Source organism: Mus caroli, chromosome 7, assembly GCF_900094665.2.
Source record: "Mus caroli chromosome 7, CAROLI_EIJ_v1.1, whole genome shotgun sequence".
Lineage (NCBI taxonomy): Eukaryota > Metazoa > Chordata > Mammalia > Rodentia > Muridae > Mus > Mus caroli.
The window spans coordinates 145374723-145396453 of NC_034576.1; the positions used below are offsets into that span (position 1 = coordinate 145374723).

Sequence of the window (21731 nt, forward strand, 5' to 3'; positions counted from 1 at the left end):
TTTTTTTTTTAAGATTTATTTATTTATTTTATGTATGTGAGTACACTGTAGCTATACAGATGGTTGTGAGCCTTCATGTGGTTGTTGGGAATTGAATTTTTTAGGAACCCCTGCTTGTTCCAGTCAACCCCACTCGCTCTGGTCAACTCTGCTCATTCAGTTCCTGCTTGCTCCAGCCCAAAGATTTATTTCTTATTATACATAAGTACACTGTAGCTGACTTCAGAGGCACCAGAAGAGGGTGGCAGATCTCATTATGAGTGGTTGTGAGCCACCATGTGGTTGCTTGGATTCGAACTCAGTACCTCTGGAAGAGCAGTCAGTGCTCTTACCCACTGAGCCACCTCGCCAGCCCTTAAAATTGTTTTAAATTATGGGACTCTCACTCCATTGAGATACAACTCTCAACATTTACTGCACAGGAAATAAGCAGAGTGTGTCAGAGAGTACATCATGTGGGTTGGGACCAGCACATGGGCAAAGTGACAGGCTACAGGATGCTGCAAGGGGTACACTCTAGAGATTGTTGCTTTCAGAGCCTGTCCCAACCTCTTGTTCATGGCTCTGGCACTCAAATGCCATTAGACAAGCCCCTCTTTTTTTCTCTGACAGAGCTTCAGGAGGAGTGGCCAGCACTCAGGCTCTGGCTCCTCTGCTCTCCTCCAGCTCTTCAAGGACCTAGAGGAGACAAGCACACGTATGTTAGAGCCGGGATTATTGTATCTCCCCGGGGCTCTGCACACCCACTATAATCCCAGACTCACCTGCATAAATGCTAGCTCTCCTACCGTGCACAGAAGACCACCAGGATGGGGTACCAGGAACTGCACATGGTCCAGGCTCATCTTTTGTCCTTACCCTGGACACTTCATGTCACAGCTGGCCTGGTAACTGGCTCTTATGTCTCTAGGTCACCTAGGCCATTTCCTGTTACACTTTGGTTTCTGTCCCTGATCACTCAAGACCCTGTCTCATCTATACAGCTCACAGCCATTCCCCAAACCTCTTCTGTCCTCATGTTCCCAGATGTACCCACGTTATCAGTAATCAGCCCTCCGAGAGGCAACTAGCCTCACTTGCCAGAGTCCACTCCCAAACCTCAGAGCCTGTGTGATCCTCTGCCTTGTGCCCATGTCAGTCTATTCCTCCCATGAATCCTTGGGCAGGTATTCTCCTATTCTCATGGGCTTTCTTCCCTGTGTATGGAAAGAGGCACAGTGTTCCTGACTTGGTGGATACAGGAAAAGCTGCAGGCTCTGTGCTTGCTGTTTAATCCTGACACAGGAGTCTCAGCCACAAAGCCCTCTGCAGCCAGGATTTAGCCTAACTCTAGTACAGGGAACAATGGTCATGGTGGGAGGGGCCACTGTGTTCTCTTGCCTTTTGTCTCAGCCCAAGCTCATTGGCCCAAGGACAGCACTTTCTTTTATATCTCTGGGACAGAGCTCAGGGCCATACTCCATCAATGTCCCCTGGCCTTGAGTCCTTGATTCTGGCAGCATGTGGATTTCTCTGGGAGGTCCTTTAGGGAGCTGGACAATACTGGGTGCATTGGGCTGGTACTTTTATTGGTGGGGGGAGCAAGGTCTAAATAGGCAAGGGGTTGGAAGGTGGGGGGGGATGAGAGTACACCCCACACACTAAGCCTCTGAGGACATGGAGAACCCAGAGGATGCAATATGTCTGGGGTCTAGGGAGTCTTTTGGGTGCACAGGGCCATGATACCCTTTGGGTGATAGCCCATAACCTTTGACCTCAAATGGACAGCAGGAGCAGGCATGGGGGTGAGGGAGGGGTAACAGGTATGTATGTGTTCTGTTGAGAAGTTTGAGGCCTATCATTCAACACTGGGGTTGCATTTGGATTATGTCTATAAGACAGGTGAGCTTCAGGCCTGGCCCTGCCTGAGCAGGGGTGACCATGCTGGAACAATAGCTGGTATCAACCCTGTGGTCTGTTTGTTATACAAGGGCTAAGCTCGCCCCACTAACCCTGCTATGGACTAGGGTGTTGTTACCTGAATTAAACTGTCCCCACAGTGTCTCCCCTACAGACTCATACTACTGCTAAATGCTAATTCTTCACTGGAGTCCCAGTGTGACCTTTGGTCTGAGGGCTACTCCTCCTAGGTCCAGTATATGTGCAAAGCTGGTGAAAACCATTTTATCTCTGTCTAAACACTGGATATGGCTACATCCTGCCTAGGACAGGGTTGTTTTCCTATGTCTCTTTCCTAGAAGCCCCTGAGCTTTACTGATTAACTCAGCCCGGCCTGCCCTGGACATAACTAGCCAGACGTTTTCAGGGGATGAAGGGGCTCAAGTCCGCTGAATCCAGGCTTCACACTGTGTCCACATGCTGAATAGGATTCGGAGATCTGTGTAAGGGGGTCTTGCTGTTTCACATAGCCAATTCCAAAATGGGTTTCCCTCCAAGTACTAGGTCAGGGGGCACCTGCAGCCATCAGAAGCCATTGCTAAGGAGATATTTGAGTAATGACAAACATCTGCAAATGAGAGAAACTCACTAGATGATCAGCCAGCTGGGTGATGTATGGCCATGAAATTGGAACAGAGGCCTTCTGCCTGGGCTAGCACTGTAACTAAATATTGGGACTTCTCATGGTCAGGCATGCTGTCTCCCATGAAGTCATATCCTGTGCTGGGGATTGGGAGTATGTTTTTCATGTTGACCAAAGATACACACAGTACTTTGGGCAACAGCCCTACAGACCCAGATTCTCAAGAAACAAAGATGAATCAATATCCCCGCAAGCCAGCTGCTCAGAGATTGTTCATTTGCCCATTCATTCATTCACTCATCATTCATTCATTCAACAGGCCAATATTGAGCTCTGACTGGAGTGAACGAGACTATGGCTCCTCCCTGGTATGCTCAGCCAAACAGGGCCCATCATTGCCAGCACTCTCTTGCTCTCCCACACATAGCCACACCCCCCATTCCCAATGAGTTCACTTCATGGGCCGAATGCTTTTCTCACAAGGAAGGAGCTATGATCTCCCAAGCTCACTCCTTCCATCAGTCACTGCTCATGCCCAAAACACAAGCCAGGTGGTGTACTATTTTGTCTTAATTAAAAGCATTTATATATAATGTGCAGTATTCAGCCCTCACTCATGGTGGACTCTCCAGCAGCCGACAGGTGGGGGCAGGGCCAGCAAGTGTCACCCTTCAAAGAGGAAGTTCCCTCCAGGGCCAGGCTCCTGAGGGAGGCCAGGCAGGGAGCCAGCTGGAAGCAGGCCTGAGTAGCACAATGCTTTGTGGCTTCTCGGGTTTGTGGCTTTGCACAGTCTCCTAACATATGTGGGAGTGGTTTCACCTCCTCACCCCAGGCCTTCCCCAAGGGCCTCATACCAAAGAAGGCTGGCTGGGAGCTGGGGAACAGGTCTGGGACAGGGATGGAGACCTGGAGGCCACAATAGGCTGTAGTTCACATGGAATGTATACTTATTTCAAATCCTCCCATCACCCACTTCCAGTGCGGCTACTCACATTTTCATGCTATAGCAGGACTGAGGACCAGACCTGAGCTGCCTAGGGATGGAACAAGCAGGAAGGGGATTCTCACTCAGAGCAGCCAGTCTCTGACAATGACTCTGTGGCAAGAGCTGGGAGAGAACCGAAACTGGCAGCAGAGTATGGGTACCCCAGACCAAACCTCCTGACATCACTATGCCATGGCAAGCCAGCCAATGCCTCACCCTCCAGATACAGTGCATGTGACAGGTCTTTGGGTGTTTCATTGAAGAGGCAGATAGTGAAGGCTAGGGAAGGAGAGGCTATTTACCAATCAAAGGCAAGGCCCCAGGCTTACCTTGACTTCTCTCATGGTGATTGCCAGGCCACCAGCGACTGTCCCTTCAGTTTGTGTCAAGGCTGTGTGAACACAAAGCAGTACAGTTGCTCTCACCCGTGCTGTCACAGACTGGGAAGTCCCCAAGATTGCTGCTAGCTGAATTATAAATCATGGTCAGAGGCTGAGTCAGATGACAGGAGCCCTCTGTCTAGCTGCTGTTTTTATTGAGAGAGCTAATGGATCCACTTTGTTTTTTTTAAAACTTGGTTCTCACACCAGTCACCTGCAATTATTTATTTACCTTCCTATTCATCTACTCAACCAACCATCGATACACCCATCCATCTATCCATCCATCCATCCACCCATCCATCTGTCCATATCTCTACCTACCCATCCTCCCACCTTCTCATTTATCCATCCATCTACCTATCCATCCATCTACCTATCCATCCATTCTTCCATTCATTCATCTATCCATCCACTCACATGCCTATCCATTTGTCCACTCACCCATCTCCTCTTCTATCCATCCACCTTTGTGTTGATCTGTCCATCCACTGCAGTAAATAACCTGGATGACAGCCTGAGTTTCTCTAGCTTGTAAAGCCTCCCTTTCAGTGCACTCTGACTTCAGAGTGTATGTGGATACATTGGGAGAGGTCTGGTCTGTGTGAACCGACCTAGGAGAGCTATTTCACATCTGTTGCTGCCCGTGCCCTTGCTTGATTCCTCTACTGCCTCTGGATGGATTGGGGGATTTTTGTACCCAAACCTCAATAAAGGCTATGGATGGTGGGTATGGTGTCTCCAGTGTGAGGCAGAGCTATGAGCTATGCTCTAAGGGAGACACTCCTCAAAAGACACATGTCCTTGAACCCTCATTTTCAGATATAGAACTTGAGCTCTGTTGATTCCATGAAGCTAGACAACACAGATGTCAGCACTATGTTACCAGACCAGATCATTAAACCCCGACCCTGGTGTGGAGTCTTCCCCAGCAAATAACAGCTGACAGTGTCTACTCTTAGCATCCCTGGGCTCAGTGTGTTGACCTCTCTGGACAGTTGTTATAGGTACTATGAGTTACCACAGATGGATACCTGAGCCTGCTAGTCACGGTTGTGTCTCAGCAGAGGCTCCTGGCATGGTAGCTTGGTGTAGGTGCTCCAGCCTGAGTGGTTGTAGCCTCTAATACAGGCTTATTGCTTTCTTTCTCAGGAGATTGTCCTTGTGGTGTTCTTTGGGACAGAATATGTGGTCCGCCTCTGGTCTGCAGGCTGCCGCAGCAAGTACGTGGGCATCTGGGGCCGGTTACGTTTTGCCCGAAAGCCCATTTCCATCATTGGTGAGTCCTGCCTACCCTCCTGCAGACATTCCATTCCACACATTCGTGGGTCCAGAAGGACATTCCCATTACAGTCATCCCCAGAGAATCTCCATGGACTGAGACCCCTAGATTATTCCTGTGCCCTTGGTTATTGGGTCCCATCTTGCTTTAGTGGCATAACCCTCAGGTGTGGGTGGTAACATACCCTCCCCAGATTCCTGGTTACCAGAAGTAATGACCTCCTGCCCCTCCCACAGACCTCATCGTGGTTGTAGCCTCTATGGTTGTCCTCTGCGTGGGTTCCAAAGGACAAGTGTTCGCCACATCAGCTATCAGGTATGTTGGCTCTTCCATTTCTTCCTGTGAGAGAAGACCCACTACAAAGCCCTTTCCTCCTAAGCTGTAGTCTCTCCCTCCCTCTACCTGTCTCTTTCATGGTGAGTGGCACAGGGGAAGGGTGGCCATAGTTCATCGTATTGAAACAGTATGCAACCCTGAGTTCAAGGTTTGACCCCAGTACTTCCTAGCTTCTAAGACTTAGATGATAGCCTGACTGTGTGGATGCCAGATGGGTGACCCTGGGTTTCTGGTCTCCCCCAAGAAGGTCATATAATAGGGCTCCTGGAGAGAGGGTTCTCAGGCACCTAAAGGAAGCAAGATGGCTCCAGTACAAAGTGTCATGTACATGTCTTCTCTACCCATTGGAGGCTTGGTGGGGACAGGAACATAGGAAGCAAATGCTTGTGTCCACCACGGCCCTCTTGACCCCTCCCTTCTTGCTTCTTAGGGGTATCCGCTTCCTTCAGATCCTGCGGATGCTGCATGTTGATCGCCAGGGGGGTACCTGGAGGCTCCTGGGCTCTGTAGTCTTCATTCACCGCCAGGTGAGTAAGCCTGGTGTGGGCAGAACAGAAGCTGGCCAGCCTATAAACAGGAGGACTGGAGACTTATGAGGTCAGGATACAGTGATGGTGATATCTTAACACCTGGACCCCAGCTGAGTGGGCCAGGTCTAGGCAGATACCAAGACATGTGAGTCTGAGGACAGGGTCCAGGACCCCAGAGCCTTCCCAGCCTGAGCCTACCCCACATTCATGATGCCAAAATACTTGGCTTCTTAACAGTGCAGAGCTGCTGCCACCTTCACTTGGGCTTGGGACCAAAGACCATTGGGTCTTGTAGAAAATGTAAGACGAACAACAGATTTATGAAGCTCTGAAATCAAACCTAGGAAATCAAGGGTGGTGCCTCAGACACTTTCCAGAGGATACTCTGAGAGGCTGCTGGGGACAGCTGGCTCTAAGTACTATCTTGTCATGGGTACAATGGAGACTGCATGGATCCAAGTGGCTGACTTAGGGTAATAGCTGAGACTTCTTCATTGCCACTTTTGTGAATTGCAAAAGCTAGGTTACTCTGGAAGGTGATTCTGTGTGTATAACATGCTACAGTCAACACAGTACAATCTAACAGCAAATTCTGGAACTTTCCTCCTCTCACCATACTCATGTGGACCACCAGGGTATGTGACCATGGCCTATGTGTTGTCTGTCCCTAGGAGCTGATCACCACCCTGTACATTGGCTTTCTGGGCCTTATCTTCTCCTCCTACTTTGTCTACTTGGCTGAGAAAGATGCAGTGAATGAGTCCGGCCACATCGAGTTTGGCAGCTATGCAGATGCTCTGTGGTGGGGGGTGGTAAGTTGGAGTCTTTACCGGGGGTCTCAGGTGGACAATACATGGACCTGGACGGTGGGGTTAGGATATTGAACTCTACTTGCTCAATGTTTTTACCTTCTCCACTGAGGCTACTAACCCCAGTTTTAAAAACTTTTGAACCACCAAATGTGTACTTAACAGCTTACAAAATGGGCCCCCTGTATACCACAGTGAGCGCTCTCTGGTCCCTGTCTTGAAATTTGAACATTGTTATCTTTCAACTTCTATTTTGGAAGGGAAGGCTGATGGGACAAGGGATTGCAAACTGGAACTTCATATCTCAGCCTTGTGGTGATCCTTACCCTGGAGGGATCCTGGGTTTAGGGTGCAGGAAGGGGTCAAAACATACTTTGCATGTTTGTGGTGTCTATGTTGACCCAGGGAGCACACCTGTGCCAGGGATCAAGGCACACAATGCCATAATACCATTAAAACCTTGTGAGCTCAGAGAAAGACACAGAGGCTTTTGGATATGAGGTCTGCAAAGGCTTCCGCTGCCCCAGGCAGCAGTAGTATGAGTGCCAGTCAGGCCCTAAGGTCATAAAGATGGCCATAAACTGCTCAGGTTAGGGCAACTCCAAACTCACTGAGCTGCCAGTCTGTGTGGAGTCTGGTGTGTGACAGTGACCTCTTGTGCTAGGGCTGAATGTCCCAAAATATGATGATATTGTGTGCAGGCCAGTGTTGGTGTGTATGGTATGTGTGTATGTGTGTGTGTGTGTGTGTATGTGTGTGTGTAGAGGTATGTGGCTCCTTGGGTGTCAGATAACAGGTAGAGGAGGGAGAGGTTCTGGTGAGAGTGATGCTGAAGAAATCCAGGTGTACTCCATGACCTAGCAACCATTGCTCATGGCCTAAAAGCCTATGGGAGAGCTGCTACATGGCCTTCATGACCTCCTCTGGAAGCAGGCTTTGTCCAGCCACTGAGCTTTGGGGCCCTCTAAGCTGCAGGAAACACAAGGACCTAAGAGGAGCAAGCAGTTCAGAGCATGTATGGCCCACCCTTGATTACAACTCTATGTCCTCCCCTCAGCTTCAAGGGCAATAGACTGTCCAGATGCTTTATGCCATCATACCAGGAGGAGCTGCCAGGGCTGGCACCCCTGGGTAAGCACGAGGATTTCAATACTATCCTAAATGGCATTCTCAGTCTGTTGACTTTGGGGTTTACTAGGCTGGTGAGAAGGTTGGGTGGGCTGTAGCATCCTATAGAAAGGGCCAGCACAGACGCTGGGAACCTGATTCAGAACAAGCAGCCATCCATGGTGATGATGATTGCATCAGGCCCTGGCCTGAATACTGCCCCCACCCCTAAATATCCCGACCAGGACTGAACAGTCTTTGAGGCCTGCTTACTCTCAGAGCTTCTAGATTGGGGTTGAGACTGGGAGCTGAATAAACACATGTTCTCACAATGCCCAAGTGCCCGCAGGAAGCAGGGCACATAGCAAGACCTCTTGACATTGGCTGAATCAGTCCATTTTCTAGAAGTTTCCAGCATTCTAAACAGCCTCAGGAGGTAAGGGTACCCTGAAAAGCTTCCAGGTTGGGACAGGCCCCAGGTCAAAATGCTGCCCACCCTTCTTGGGGCCAATGTCCCCTGATACCCTAGCATGATAGAATCAAACAGCATTGGTAGGAAAACTCAGTAGGAAAGTTAGAAAGCTTGCCTGTGGAAAGAGGACACATCCCAGGGATGTAGCAGGGCCTGCATGGGGGCCAGGCAACTCCAAACCGAATTCTCTGGTGGGAGATGGGCAGTGCTAGCTGAGATACAGCAGGAAGTAAATGGGTGACTACCCACAGTGTGACTGATAAGTGATGCCCAGCCTTCGCAGTACCCAGCCTTGATGCTGCCCTGCCTATGTTCCCAGCCTCCTGCAGGAACTATTTCCCAGCCCCCCAGCCCCTGGCCCCCCAGCCCTCGGCAGAAAGGTGCCCCCACTCCCACACCTGTGCAAACATCCGCCCGCCGGCCGGGAACACGGCCTCTTTGTGCCCAGCTTGGCACCGGTGCTCTGGCCTACTCTGTCAGCTGCAGCCCAGGCCTCGACCACAGTGCACCCTGGTCTGGCCATTGTTCCCGTGAGGCCCTGTGCCCTTGGCTGCCCAAGGGCCTCCCAGTACCCTCATTCATTCAGTGACTGTCTCTGCAGCTGTCTAGTGGGAGCAGCCCAAGGCTGGGTTCCTGGCACCTCTAGGGTAATCAGAACTTGAGCGCTGTAGGACAGGACAGCCAGGCTCAGAGTTCTGTATCCCTGAGCCAATGAACAGGCATCTCCTTTGTCTCCCTCATTTCACAAGGGAAGTATGGCCCCTCCCGACCTTGCCCCTGGGTTCCTCATCTGTTTAATGTGGGTGTGATGTGCATACCCTCAGGCGAGAGCATTTTCTAAACACCAGGCCCTTCTTCTGTCTGATGTCCCTATCCCGGACCAGGCCTCAAGCCCTGTCCCCTACCCCAAAGAATGTTGTCCCTAGCCGGGCGTGGTGGCGCACGCCTTTAATCCCAGCACTCGGGAGGCAGAGGCAGGCGGATTTCTGAGTTCGAGGCCAGCCTGGTCTACAAAGTGAGTGCCAGGACAGCCAGGGCTACACAGAGAAACCCTGTCTCGAAAAACCAAAAAAAAAAAAAAAAAAAAAAAAAAGAATGTTGTCCCTGAGAGTTGGACTAGCTTCCCCTAAGGTACACTGAGGTAGGCATTGGGCATAGAGGCATGCCTGCACAGGGAGGAATGTTTCTCACCCTGTTAGCCTGCAGAGCCTGTGATGAAGCTGAGGGTCCTCCCTGGCCAGTGCTTATTCACTGAGTAAGTAAACCAGATTGTGAGAAGGGGCAGGAAAGCCTGTTCACTGCCAATAGGTGGATTCAGTATGTCCTGTTCTGCTCTGAACACCAGAGTCTGAAGCATGGGCAGGGCCACACTCACTTGGTAGACTCTGGGAAAGGACTTTTAGTATTAAGTCTGGTTTCTGGTAGCCCTAGGATCCTGTGTCGCTCCTATGTGTTTCCCATGAACATGCAGCATTGGACTAGGGTCCACCCAGGAGACCCAGAAGGAAGGCTGTAATTCTGAGTAAAACCATAATCTGGGGTGAGGTTGGGTGAGCTATGTGAGGGACACAGATAAGTCCAGAATATAGGTATCCAGGCAGCATTTTGTAGGGTGGCCCTTTCTTCATAGACTGAGTTCCTATAACTGGAAAGCAAACTCCATGGACTGCATCCCCTTCCACCAGTGGGAACACCCACATGGGTGTGAGGTCCCTGGAACCCAGAATCCCCTAAAATAATGTCCAAGTGTGGGCTGGGAAGCATTTGGGGAGCCCCTCAAGCTTTCCTTTACCCTTGAAACGGAATGCATTTGTTTGTATTACAGTTCGAGTGCAGGAAAATGGCATTTCTGCAAACACGGGCTCCTCTGTTTAATGCCTGGGGGTCTCTGAAAACAGGCGGCTGCTGGGCTCTGTTTACCCTGAGTGGCTAAATACAGAACTTCAAGTGAGCAGGCTGAAACCCCACCCTGTATTTCAGTCCCTTAAAAAACCCTGTCTGACGGCTCTTCATTCCTCACCTGGAGGCTCTGGAAAGTTCCCACCTCCCAGGCTGGGCTGCATCCTGCACAGCCAGGACAGAAGGGCCTTGGAGTTGGGGAAGTCTCTTAGATAGTCACATGCAAGCCCTGTGGAACTATCCATGGGAGACGTTATTCTTCAGGATTGATCTGACTATGGAGAAGTGAAGGCCAGAGCAGGGGTCAGGGCTGGTAGCACTAAGCCCTCTCCTCTTCTGTGTTGGTTCTATGAGAATTATGAAATAAAGGCTGAAGGCCTGCCAGACCCCTTGCTAGTAAGCTCTTCCCAAGGAGGAGGAATCTTTATAATTGGGCCTTATAGAATGATGAGGAGTCTCTACAAAGCAAGTCCATCTTTTTGTATCTGCTATTCAGTAAGCAGAGTTATTATACAGACTCAGCAAGTTAGGTGGTGCTAAACATGGGCTGAACTCATGTTATTGAGGAGTTGCCTGTGTAAATCTCAGGAATAGAGCTTCCCAGAAACCCTTTCACCATGAGGAAGCAGACAGCACCAGGAAGTAGTGAAACATAAGGTACAAGGTTGACACGCTTTGAGGTCAACACAGAGACCAATCTGTACTCACCTCCCATGTCCACCAGGCATCAGCTGTGAAGCCCTGGGCATGCCAACTAGCCTCTTTGGGCACAGCTAGTTAATAGATATAGACAAGTTAAGTCAGTGAGCATGCAGAAGGTGAGCTTCAGGAATGGTTGTGGTTGGAGAGTCTCAGCCAGGCTACCTCTAGACTCAAAAGGAGGAGACAAGGTACCATTAGTTCTGAAAATCCTTCCCAGTCTCTTAGGGGCCTGTTCAGGGGGACGAGGAGTGCCATGAACCATACAGAGCCTGCCTGACAGGTTCTGTCGCTGGGACAGCAATCTATGAACTCAAGTGTGTATGACTCAGGTGACCTATTGTTAGTTAGGCCCTTGAAAGGTCCCCTCTGTTCATTGGCCCAAGAGACTTGCAGATCTAGCCATTAGGGACAAGTTCCAAACAGCTCTATAAAATGATCCATTCCTGAGTTGCTGAGTCTGTGACTTGGGGAAAAACAACTTGATAGGGACAGGCCACCTGGGAGAGAGGACTCATAAACTAGATTAGGAGCTCTGTGGTGGCCCAGGAGATAGAGGGTCCTAGTGTTTAGGTGCCCTCCAACAGACAGCTGACCAGCACTCAGGACCACAACACTGGGCCCTTTCTCCTACTGATCCAAGGAGTGGAGGGACAGCTAAGCCTATAGGGAAAAGGCATGGCTTCAGGTATTTTTACCTACATAAGGAGTTTCCTCTCAATTCACCCATGCTTCTTCCCAGCTTGCCCTCTAGGCCATTTTCCCTCCACCTTTGTAGATGTTTCCCTCCCCATCCCCCATTTTTGGATGGGGTTTCATATAGCAAAGGCTAGCTTCAAATAAGCCATATATCCCAGATGGTCTTGAACTCTTGCTGGCTCCAGCCCAGGTCTGCTTTCACAAGTAGCTCCTGTCATGTGCCTGGCTCCCTAGAGAAGGCAGCTGTGGGTTAGCGCTCACATGTGGGGTGCACACCCTCTGGGAAGACACCATGAACTCTCCTGAGCCCTCTCATCCCACAGCCTGCAGGCAGCCATGCCCTCTGTCCCTGGAATGGCTTGTCTTCAACTTACATCATGTGAGTGGTTTCAGGTGTGTGTATAAGATGTCTGGACAGCACGTGCCCTGGCTGTCAGTCTGGAGTGTAACCTCTAGACCCCTTTGTGAACTTATGTAGTGTGTATGTGCACCCTCTGGTGCCTCAGCTCACTCAGTGGCCCCATGTTCCCTCGTGTGCATATGAGTGTGAATGGGTGTCCTTGTCTCCATGTGAAGCATGTTTACAACTGTATGCCCACAGATGTAGACCAGGTTGGTCCCTTTAAAGGGTCCAGCTATGATGGTTTTCTATGTCCTCTGTTCATGTAGGGTGTGGATTTGTTTAAGGAAAGTGACATTGTGAGGAAGATTTCATGTGGGCATTTGGGAGAAAACACCAGGATGCAGCCTCTTATAGCATGGTACAGCACTGAAGGGTGGCCCAGTGGTGGCCTGGGCCCAGCTGTGGCCTGCTCTGTTGTTTGCCATCCAGGAAAAATTGACCTGTTGCTTCATGACCTGTTAACATACTGGCCAAAGCAACAGACTTGGCACTGTGGGGTCACTCTTGCTGTCCTTGTCCTCTGCTCCCCTGCTGAAGTTGGTCAGAGTGCTTGCCTAAGCTGTGAGCACCTATCTCTATGCTCACAATATGTACATATTAACTTCTGACCCCCATGCCTCTCTTGTCTTCCCCTCCTCTTCAGTGGCCACTGGGGAACAGTTGTGGTCCACAGAAGTCCATCTGGGAATGGAGTGGGTAGTGATGGCCGTGGACTTGGATAGTGTGGGGATCTTGAGGCTTCCTCTCTGGGCCTCATTTTGGTTGGAGTCTATTCGATGGTGTTCCCCAGACTCCATCTTTGTTGGGCAGAGGTTCACTTAGAGGTTCTCATATAGGTCTTGGCTGGGTGGTTGTCACCTGGCCCCAAGGGGTGACAGCTGAGGTGTCTAGAGTGATCAGACTATAAAGACCTTGAGTGGGCAGGGTTTTCCATCACACTGATCTTCCTTCACTGACAGCCTGATCTGGACAGTGTGTTGTGACCCCAAGGGCTTCGTGTTAGTGAATGTGACCATCCTGTTCTCCCAGCAGGCCCAAGGCAGCCTCATAGTATGACCTAGCAGTTAGGCACAGCCAGGGTGGGCCCCCAAGTCCCTCATCAGAGGCCCCAGGAGCAAACCTCAGATGTCAGCAGGGGGCTGCCGGGGGGGGGGGTAGCCCCTCACTCCTATTGTCCCACTGCATACCCTGGACGCTGCTCTCCCACTAAGAAGAAGGCTAGAGCCTTGTCTTATTCTCTCTGAAAAGGAAAAATAAAACATCTGGATCCCTGGGCTGGTGGCAGGAAGCGGCATGTCAGCCCCATCCTGGGGCTTTGTGGACCGCTGGCCTCAGTGGGAGCTTCCGGCCTCTTGGGGGCCAGTGCACTGCAACTTTGGTGGCCAGGAGAGGGATCTTTTCGATGGGGCAGGAAGCCTGGTCCCTGTGGGTGGGCTCTGAGCTCTTTGCCTGTCCTGCACACCCCAATCTGTCTGCAACCCTAGGGCTGTGCCATCTGTGGCAATCAGAGTTGAGGGACTCAGGAGATTCAGAAACTTGAACCAACTCACCATATTGCTGTTCCTGGTACTCTCTCAGAACCGCGCCTCACTATCCTGGTAGGCAGGGTTTAAGTTGGTCTCTTTTGTCATCAAGCCGCTGTGTTGGGGCTGGCAGGTGTCTTTTCTGAGGCTCTCAGCCAGCCCACCACTGACTGCAGTCCTTCTTCCTTGCAGGTCACAGTCACTACCATTGGCTACGGGGATAAGGTACCTCAGACGTGGGTTGGGAAGACCATCGCCTCCTGTTTCTCTGTCTTCGCCATATCCTTCTTTGCACTCCCAGCGGTGGGTACCTATTAAGAGCCCTCTCCCTTGTTTCCCACTCACCCTTGCCCCAACTTCTAGGCATTCCTTGAAGTAGAGTAAGGAGGCCTTGTGGCACTTCACAGAAGCGGCAAGGTACAGGGGAGCAGACTGGGCAGAACCTGCAGGTCTGCTCTATAGCCAGGAGTGGCTCTGTCTTGTGACTTTTCCAAAAATCACAAACCTATGTGTGCTATGTGGGACAAATGCTGGTTACTTGTGTATATCTGTCATTGTAGGTGTGTTTTATACATGTTGTATGTATATACTCTATACATGTGTTACATGTACAAGTGTCTGTATTACATTTGAATAGCATATATACATATGTATGTGTGTATATTTGTGATTCCATGTATGTCATGTATACATGTATATACCTATATTTGCACACATGTTCCATATCCATATATTATTTATATTTCATGAGTTTCTGTAACACATGGGAGATGATATGTGTTCAAGTGTCTGTTATATGTGCATGTGTGACACATATATATGAGACATGACACACAGTGTGTGTCCCCTGCATGGTCCCCAGCTGCAGAGTCAGTACTCCATCTCTGCCACTGCTGGCTACAGTAGCTATAGGCTTCTTGCTGAGGACAGCCTCAAACTCCCCCTCTCCTAGGGTTAGGAATCCTCTGCCCCAGGGGCACAGGGTGATGGCTAAATTATCTGACTTCCCACAGGTGGTGCCAAGAAATGTGTAGAGTCTTAGGTCTCTTCTAGAGCCAAGCTTCATGTTGAGTCGACTCTGAGAAATGGATTCTGCCTCCCCAGCTGGCAAGGCCAGGCAGGCTGAGCCTGGAGACTGCCCGCATGTGGCATCTGCTGTCTCAAACCCACCTTCTGATAGTGCCTGCCTGGCCACAGCCCTGGGCACTGTGCAAACCTGATATCCAGATGCTTTTGCTTCTTGCTCTTCCTTGGGACCCTCATCCTCTGCTGGGCACTGGCCAGCATGGCTTATGTAACAGTGGGCACCTTCTGTCCCTTACCAGGGGATACTTGGCTCTGGGTTCGCGCTGAAGGTCCAGCAGAAGCAGAGGCAGAAGCACTTCAACCGGCAGATCCCAGCCGCAGCCTCACTCATCCAGGTATGTGGTGTGCCCGGCAGGCTGTCAGTGCTGTGTACTTACATCCGTCTGGGTGTTGGAACCACTCCCAGCCATGCCCACTGCTTGAGAGGCATGGATCCCTTTGCTTCGGCTCTTCCCATGGTGAGGTGGCTCTCTGGGAAAGTACTCAATATTAGGATGATGGGTGGGCAAAGAGATGCAGGACCACCACTCCTCATGCTGTTCCCACTGAGGGCCGTACTTGCAGACTAGGGCAAGGCCTGACCATGGCTACGTAGCCAGTCTGTACTCTGCTGGTCAGCCTCAGTTTCCTGACTTCTCTGATCTGGGCAGAACCCTGGATGAGGGGCAGCTCTTCTCAAAGCCTGTAGCTCTCATGGTCTTATCTAAGCTTCTAGCACAGTTCTGGGCCCCAGCTTGTTCCTCTGATGCCCTTCCAGAGCCATTTACCTGGCCACTGACAGAAGCAGCCATGAGGCCAGCAGTTGCAGTTGTGGGCTTTCCCAGGCCTGGCTTGACCTCACAGCTTCTCATTCTGGGAAAACCTTAAATCAGACCCACTAACCCGCCTTGGCCACATTAACATAGCCAGGCAGTTATGTAATTCCTCGGCTGAGCACAGAGGCCACTGCTCAGGAACTGCATGGTCTGTGGACAAGACTCCTTCAGAAGCTCTGCCCACAGTGGAAGATGTGCCAGGGATCTTACTAGTGGGAGTTGGAGACACAGGCAACATGGAGTGTGCTGGGAGGAGCTGCAGGCTGCATGAGGTATGGAGCTGCCCATATAGGGTATACATGGGACATAAAGCCCTTGGAAGGGGCTCCAAACTGTCCCAGGTCATAAATATCCCTGCCTGGATTTTGTGTCTATGCTAAGTTGCTGTCATAGCGTGGGGCTGTCACTCAGAAGCCTTGCCAGCATAGAGAACTTTCAACTGGTTTTACTTTCTCATGCCCATAGGGCCTATAATGACAGAGCCACCATGATATGTCCCCATAAGAGGCTTTGGTATCTGTTCCTTCCCCCTTCTTGCACCCTTGGCTCCTTTAGGCCCCTCCAGTGTCTTCCTCAGGTCATCTTGATGTGATGACTATGGGGAGGGCATTTCCCTCTAGAATGTTGGCCAAGAGTTTCATCTGTAGTGACCAGAGACTCTTCATAGCCACAGTCAAGCCTGTGAAATCCCAGGAGGCCTCATTGCTCACTGGTCCCTGGGGCTCTACCCCTACACACCCTGCTGGCACTCACAAAGGCTCAGGCAGTCCTTTTCCGCTGTCCTCTGAGTCAAGTCTGGTTATCTAACTCTGCCTTAGTTGAGCATCTCTGTATGTCTGGGGCTTGTTCAAGGCTCTCTTTAGGAGTGGCTCAGGTGACAGATAGTTAATGCATGAGGCCTTCTCCTTCCTAGCCCTCTAGAGGGCCAAGCCTTGATGTCAGGGATGGGGCCTTGGAACAAGCTGGGCTTGGGGCTCAGGGAGGACATGAAGATTTTTTGAGAGGTACTGCTGAGTGGCTGGACCAATGAGCCTTCTTTCCTTTCCCCTCCGCCTGATTTCAGACTGCATGGAGGTGCTATGCTGCTGAGAACCCTGACTCAGCCACTTGGAAGATCTATGTCCGGAAACCTGCTCGAAGCCACACGCTTCTGTCCCCCAGTCCCAAACCTAAAAAGTCTGTCATGGTAAGCAGTCTCACTGGCCACCAGGATGGGAACTACATGTTAGCAGAACAGGAAGCTGGAGAGGCGGTGTGTGAGACTCTGGCACTGCCACTCCGTGTACTGCTCATTAGGGTGCCCACATCATTCTGAAGTCAGAGGATGTCTACTCCATGCCTGATCCCTGTTGACTTCATTTCCTCCACCCTTGGAGCCAGATTGGACTGCCAAGACCAGGATATGATGGGTCTAAAGAGAGTACTTCAGGAATAGGAGTGGCCAGCTCCATCAGCTGCTGTAAGGAAGCTCTTGAGAGGACCCTGGTGCTGGGCTTTCCATACTGGGTAAAGCAGACAGAACAGGAAGGTGTTGGAACTCTAGCCCACAGAGTCAAGTTCCAGTAGCTATGGACAAGAGTCCTGCAATTGGTCTGGAATAGTGAGGAAAAGGTTGGGACGCTTCTATTTCCTGCCCCCCCCCCCACTTGAAAAGACAACCTTCCCAGCATCCAACTGTCACTGGACACTTGAACTTGCACTTCCCTCTCCATGGTTTCACATAACCTGCTTGCCCACTTTCTCTGAGAGACCTCTTTAAAGAGGCTCCAGTGCCTCTTTGCTGCCTTGGCCTTCAGCCCTACTGCCCTGGTGCAAGCCTGCATATTTATAGTCTACTGGGTTTTTGTTTGTTTTTGTTTGCTTGCCTTTCTTAGGCTGTGGCTTATAGAGGGCCACACTGGGCCAAACAACCCCCGAAAACCCTCCAGCAACACTAGCACACTGAAGCTCCATTTCATCAATATCTGCAGGAACTGGAGCTCAGCCCCTTTACCCAAGTTCCCTTAAGGGTATACATTTCAAGCCTGGATTCGGGACTCCACAGGTGCTCTGGGGTTGGTTAAAGATCTGGCAGACAGTGCTCAGGAACTGCCACTCCTCATGTGGACTTTTTAGGTAAAGAAGAAGAAGTTCAAGCTGGATAAGGATAATGGGATGAGTCCTGGAGAGAAGATGTTCAATGTTCCTCACATCACTTATGATCCCCCAGAGGATAGGAGGCCAGACCATTTCTCCATTGATGGCTATGACAGCTCAGGTAAGCAAGCTACCATGTGTGCAGGGGCAGGACATTCAGTGCTGACCCTACAGCAGGGTCAACCTGGCTGTGGGGAGCTTCCATGCCACCTGTCCCTAGTCCTCCCCTGGAACTCTGTCCATAAGGCCGCAGAGCACATACACAGTCACTTGCCTACCTTGGAAACCAAGCATGTCTTGAGGTCTCTGCTACTGGACTAGACTTAGAAGCTTCTGGTGGCTTTGAAGCCATGCTTCTCTAGTCTGTTTCAGGTGGTAATCACTATGCAGTCTGTTGAGGGGATACCTACTACTAGTTTAGAATGTTGAGGGTCAGCATGGCCTGACCTGGCCACAAGAGGGAAGGTGACATGTGTGTTCTATTCACTGGGCTTCTCCTTTTAGAACCCAAGGTCTTTGTTTGAAAAATGGCTGTGGTGACCTCTTGGAGGTTCGCTCACTAATGGGGAAGCCCAGAAGTGAGGGTGGTAAAGATGAAGTCTCTGCAGGCCCTGGGGGGAATCATTGGCTAGCTGGTAAAACCATGAGAACATTTTGTTGGGGTCAATGTCTTGATGGACACATTTCTTATACAGCCCTGGGTTTGTATCTAGTATCACCATCCTATATCCCTGTATCTTTCCTTCCATGGCTTGGATGAGGCCAAGCCCATGGGACATAGTAATAAGACCGCAGGCCTGTGAAAGGTTTGCATGCTTGGGTCCTAGTTAGCTTTTCCTCCGTAAGGTCATAGTGAGGCTCTGTGCTAAGGGAACTCAGAGAGGTTAAGCATATTTTCCAGACCATGCAGTGAGAATATGGCATGTTCCTAGAAGTGCCTCTGGGTCACCAGTTATAAAGCAGATAGGCAAGGGCAGTCTTTTCATATCCTTCCTCTGGACTGGAAAGGGACCACAGCAGGAGTAAAAGGTCTCCTTACCAGAGAGATTTCTCAGGAGGTACAAGTGCTGTTTCCATTATGAAGACATACGGTCAAGAATTGTCCCAGGAGACAGGGCTCTGTGGGTCTGGGGTTTTCACATTTCTGGTCTCAGATGTGGATGTATAGTCTCCCGTTGGAGACTGGACACTCCTTTCAGTATCTGGGCCACAAAGAGTCATGCCCAGCCTCATGTGGCACATGGCTGACAGGAAGGAGGCAATGATGTTGGATGCTTGGTAGAGTGGGAACTAAGGGTTGAGACCAACAGTGTGTGTGCAGCAGTGTCTCCTGAGTTTATAGCATAACCCCCGGGAGACAGCATAGGTGGCTGTGGAAGGGACTTCCCCTGTAGTTCTCATATATCTCTAAAAACTTCAGTGCCCACCTCAGGGTAAATGACTAGCAGCTGTATATAACTCAAATTTGAACTGTTCTGATCTTTTCCTTTCCCTGAAAAGTATGGGTATCGAGATAGTAAGCTAGATAGTGAGCTAGGCCTGGGATGTGGCCCATGTCACCATATACCTTTTGCTCAGCATCTCCTGTGAAGCCCCTTACACTGTCCTGCTGCCTGTTTCCTCCCAAGACTGTATGCTAAGGCACCCAGTCCAGACATCCAGCATCCACAGGTTCTTCATCCTCTGACTCAATCTGTTTACAGACTATTACATGGAAGTTCCTCTTCTAAAGAATCTGGAGGTGTCATGAAGATGTACAAGCAGGTTCTCCGCAAATGTTATGCCATTTTATCTGAGGGATCAGAGTACCCATGAACTGGGGCGGTCCCAGGAATCACTCCCCCAAAGGCAGGCAGGAGAGACTTTGCCCAAGATGCAGTCCTGGGTGGAGGGGGCACCTGACTAAAAGCACAATAAGTCCTTGAGGTCAGGAGAGAGCACTTTTCCAGATGGAGAGGTGGAAGCTTGAGCCAAAGGCACCAGTGTTCACCTCATCCTCTCCCCCATCCTACCCTGAATACTTGCTTGCTACAGCAATGAGAGACAACCCAGTACCTAGTGCTGGCTCCTAAGATCCTGGTTTCTCTCATCAGAATCTTGCCTCTCATTCAGAACTGTTCTACTTACCTTCAAGAATCTCAGGCTCCATGGGAAGGCTTCATTTGAGTGTCCTGTTAGAGACTGAGTGTCCAGTCTCATGTGCTACAATGGCCAGGTCTTGTGCCTGGCAGGAAAGAGGCACTGATGTTGGATGCTTGGTAGAGTGGGAACTAAGGGTTGAGACCAACAGTGTGTGTGTAGCAGTGTCTCCTGAGTTGACACTCTATCCCTCCACTCTGCTGTCATGTAGGTGTGTCTCTCCCTTCTCAGACTTCTTCCCAGTGCCTGGGACCTGCCAGAATGTTTTGTGACTAAGTAGAATGCTCCAGGATCCTCCAGAAACTTCTAGCTCATTGGCAGTTGTAAGGACAGTTTCAGGTATAACAGAGGGTGATCAACAGTATTATTCCTCATCTTTCTTCTAACAAGTGTCTGGGCCCCAGCCTACCAAGTCCAGCTTGTCCAAGGGCAGCTGATCTGTGTCCCGTGTCATTGTTCCCACCACCACATCTTGGCAGGAGGGTGGGAAGTGTTCAAGAAAGGGACCATGGCTGTTCTATGCTCTCGAAGGCTATCTTAGGCATCCCGTCTGTCAGGACCCAGCCTGGGCCCCACTTTACTGAGCGCCAAGCTGCTGCGTCCTCATCAGATGGCATGGGGATTTGGCTCAGGGCTGGCCACATCTCCATGAGCCCCTGGGACATACTCCCCGCCTGCCCACTGGAGCGGGCACAAAGGGCAATTGTGCCAACAAATGCCCAGTGCCCCTGCAGCTCTGCTTCAGGGGTAGGACCATTGTCTCAATGCAAATAGGGGCTTTCTGCTAATGCTAATGGGCAGGTTGGGCGTGAGCAGAGGCGGCAGGGATGCAGCCCTGTGCCTGCCCAGGAGAAGCATCACTCGATGTTTTCTGAATACGGGGCAGCAGTGTCCCTGCCGTCCATTCAGCCTGCTTAGTGTTATGAAGTCCGCAGTGATGTCTGTGGCATGTTAATGAGGTGCACGAGCAGAGAAAGCAGCACTGCTTGTGGAATGCTCCCACACCGTGTCGTCTCTTTCTGTTAATGAGATAAGTCAGCCTAGTCCAGAGCCACCAGATTTTAGAGACTGAGCCACTGGTCTGGCCCCTCTAAGGATCTGGGGCAACCCTTACTCCACAGGTTACCTGATACACCCAAATCTCCTTACCCAAGAGACTCTTGGGAATCTTGAGCACTCTGGCATGGAGACGAGGTGCTAATCCCAGGCAGGGAGGGAGGGATGCCATCACTGGGAAAGCCCCAGAGTGCCTGCTCCCACGAGGCAGATCCCAAGCAGACACACTGACTTCTAGTGCCAGGCCAAACCGGGACTTGGACCTCATTTGTGTATGAGAACTAGGAAGCCATCATCTTGTCCTTGCAGAGGACACTCACCTGTTCATGGTGTGCAAAAATCTACCTGAATACTGTTTTTTTAGTATACAGTGGGTAGAAGTGAGCTGCAGTGCTGGTCCCAACTAAAGATGACTAGCAGAGACCCAGAATCATGTGGGGACCTCCCAAGGACACACATGTGTCCTAAGGACACTCTATGAAGCTCGCCTAAAAGATGTGTGCAGGGATGGTGGAATTGGACTGGTGGAAGCAGTAAAGTAAGGGGTCTTTTTATGGTAGCATTAGGGCCCAGGCTACCCTGCAGTAAAAATGGGTCTGTGCCTCCTGTAAAGAAACACTGTGGAAAGCAGAAAGAAGTCTACAACTCCCCCAAAGGCCCACCACTCTTGACAGGATCTTGTGCCTTTACAGGGGACAGAATGCTAACAGAGAGGGTTCAGGGGACCATATAGGCCTGAGAAGCATTGTCTCTCACTCTTGGAGGACTCAAGCCAAATGCCATTCAACTTACTAGCATCCCAGAGGGATTGATATCCAGGCTCAAGGAAGAAGTGCAAAGCAAGACCCAAGGCC

At 50.6% G+C, this 21731-nt stretch overlaps 1 protein-coding gene across 4 annotated transcripts in view; it reads left to right on the plus strand.

Moving 5' to 3' along the window:
* Positions 1-21731, plus strand: part of Kcnq1 (potassium voltage-gated channel subfamily Q member 1) — a 318671-nt gene that overhangs the window by 71891 nt on the left and 225049 nt on the right. For all 4 annotated transcript variants that reach the window (XM_029479746.1, XM_021166795.1, XM_029479747.1 and 1 more), the window contains exons 3-10: positions 5039-5165; positions 5405-5483; positions 5935-6031; positions 6706-6846; positions 13838-13948; positions 14971-15066; positions 16610-16732; positions 17662-17803. In XM_029479746.1, coding sequence (XP_029335606.1) covers positions 5039-5165; positions 5405-5483; positions 5935-6031; positions 6706-6846; positions 13838-13948; positions 14971-15066; positions 16610-16732; positions 17662-17803 — 916 coding nt within the window. The remainder of the gene's footprint in view (positions 1-5038; positions 5166-5404; positions 5484-5934; positions 6032-6705; positions 6847-13837; positions 13949-14970; positions 15067-16609; positions 16733-17661; positions 17804-21731) is intronic.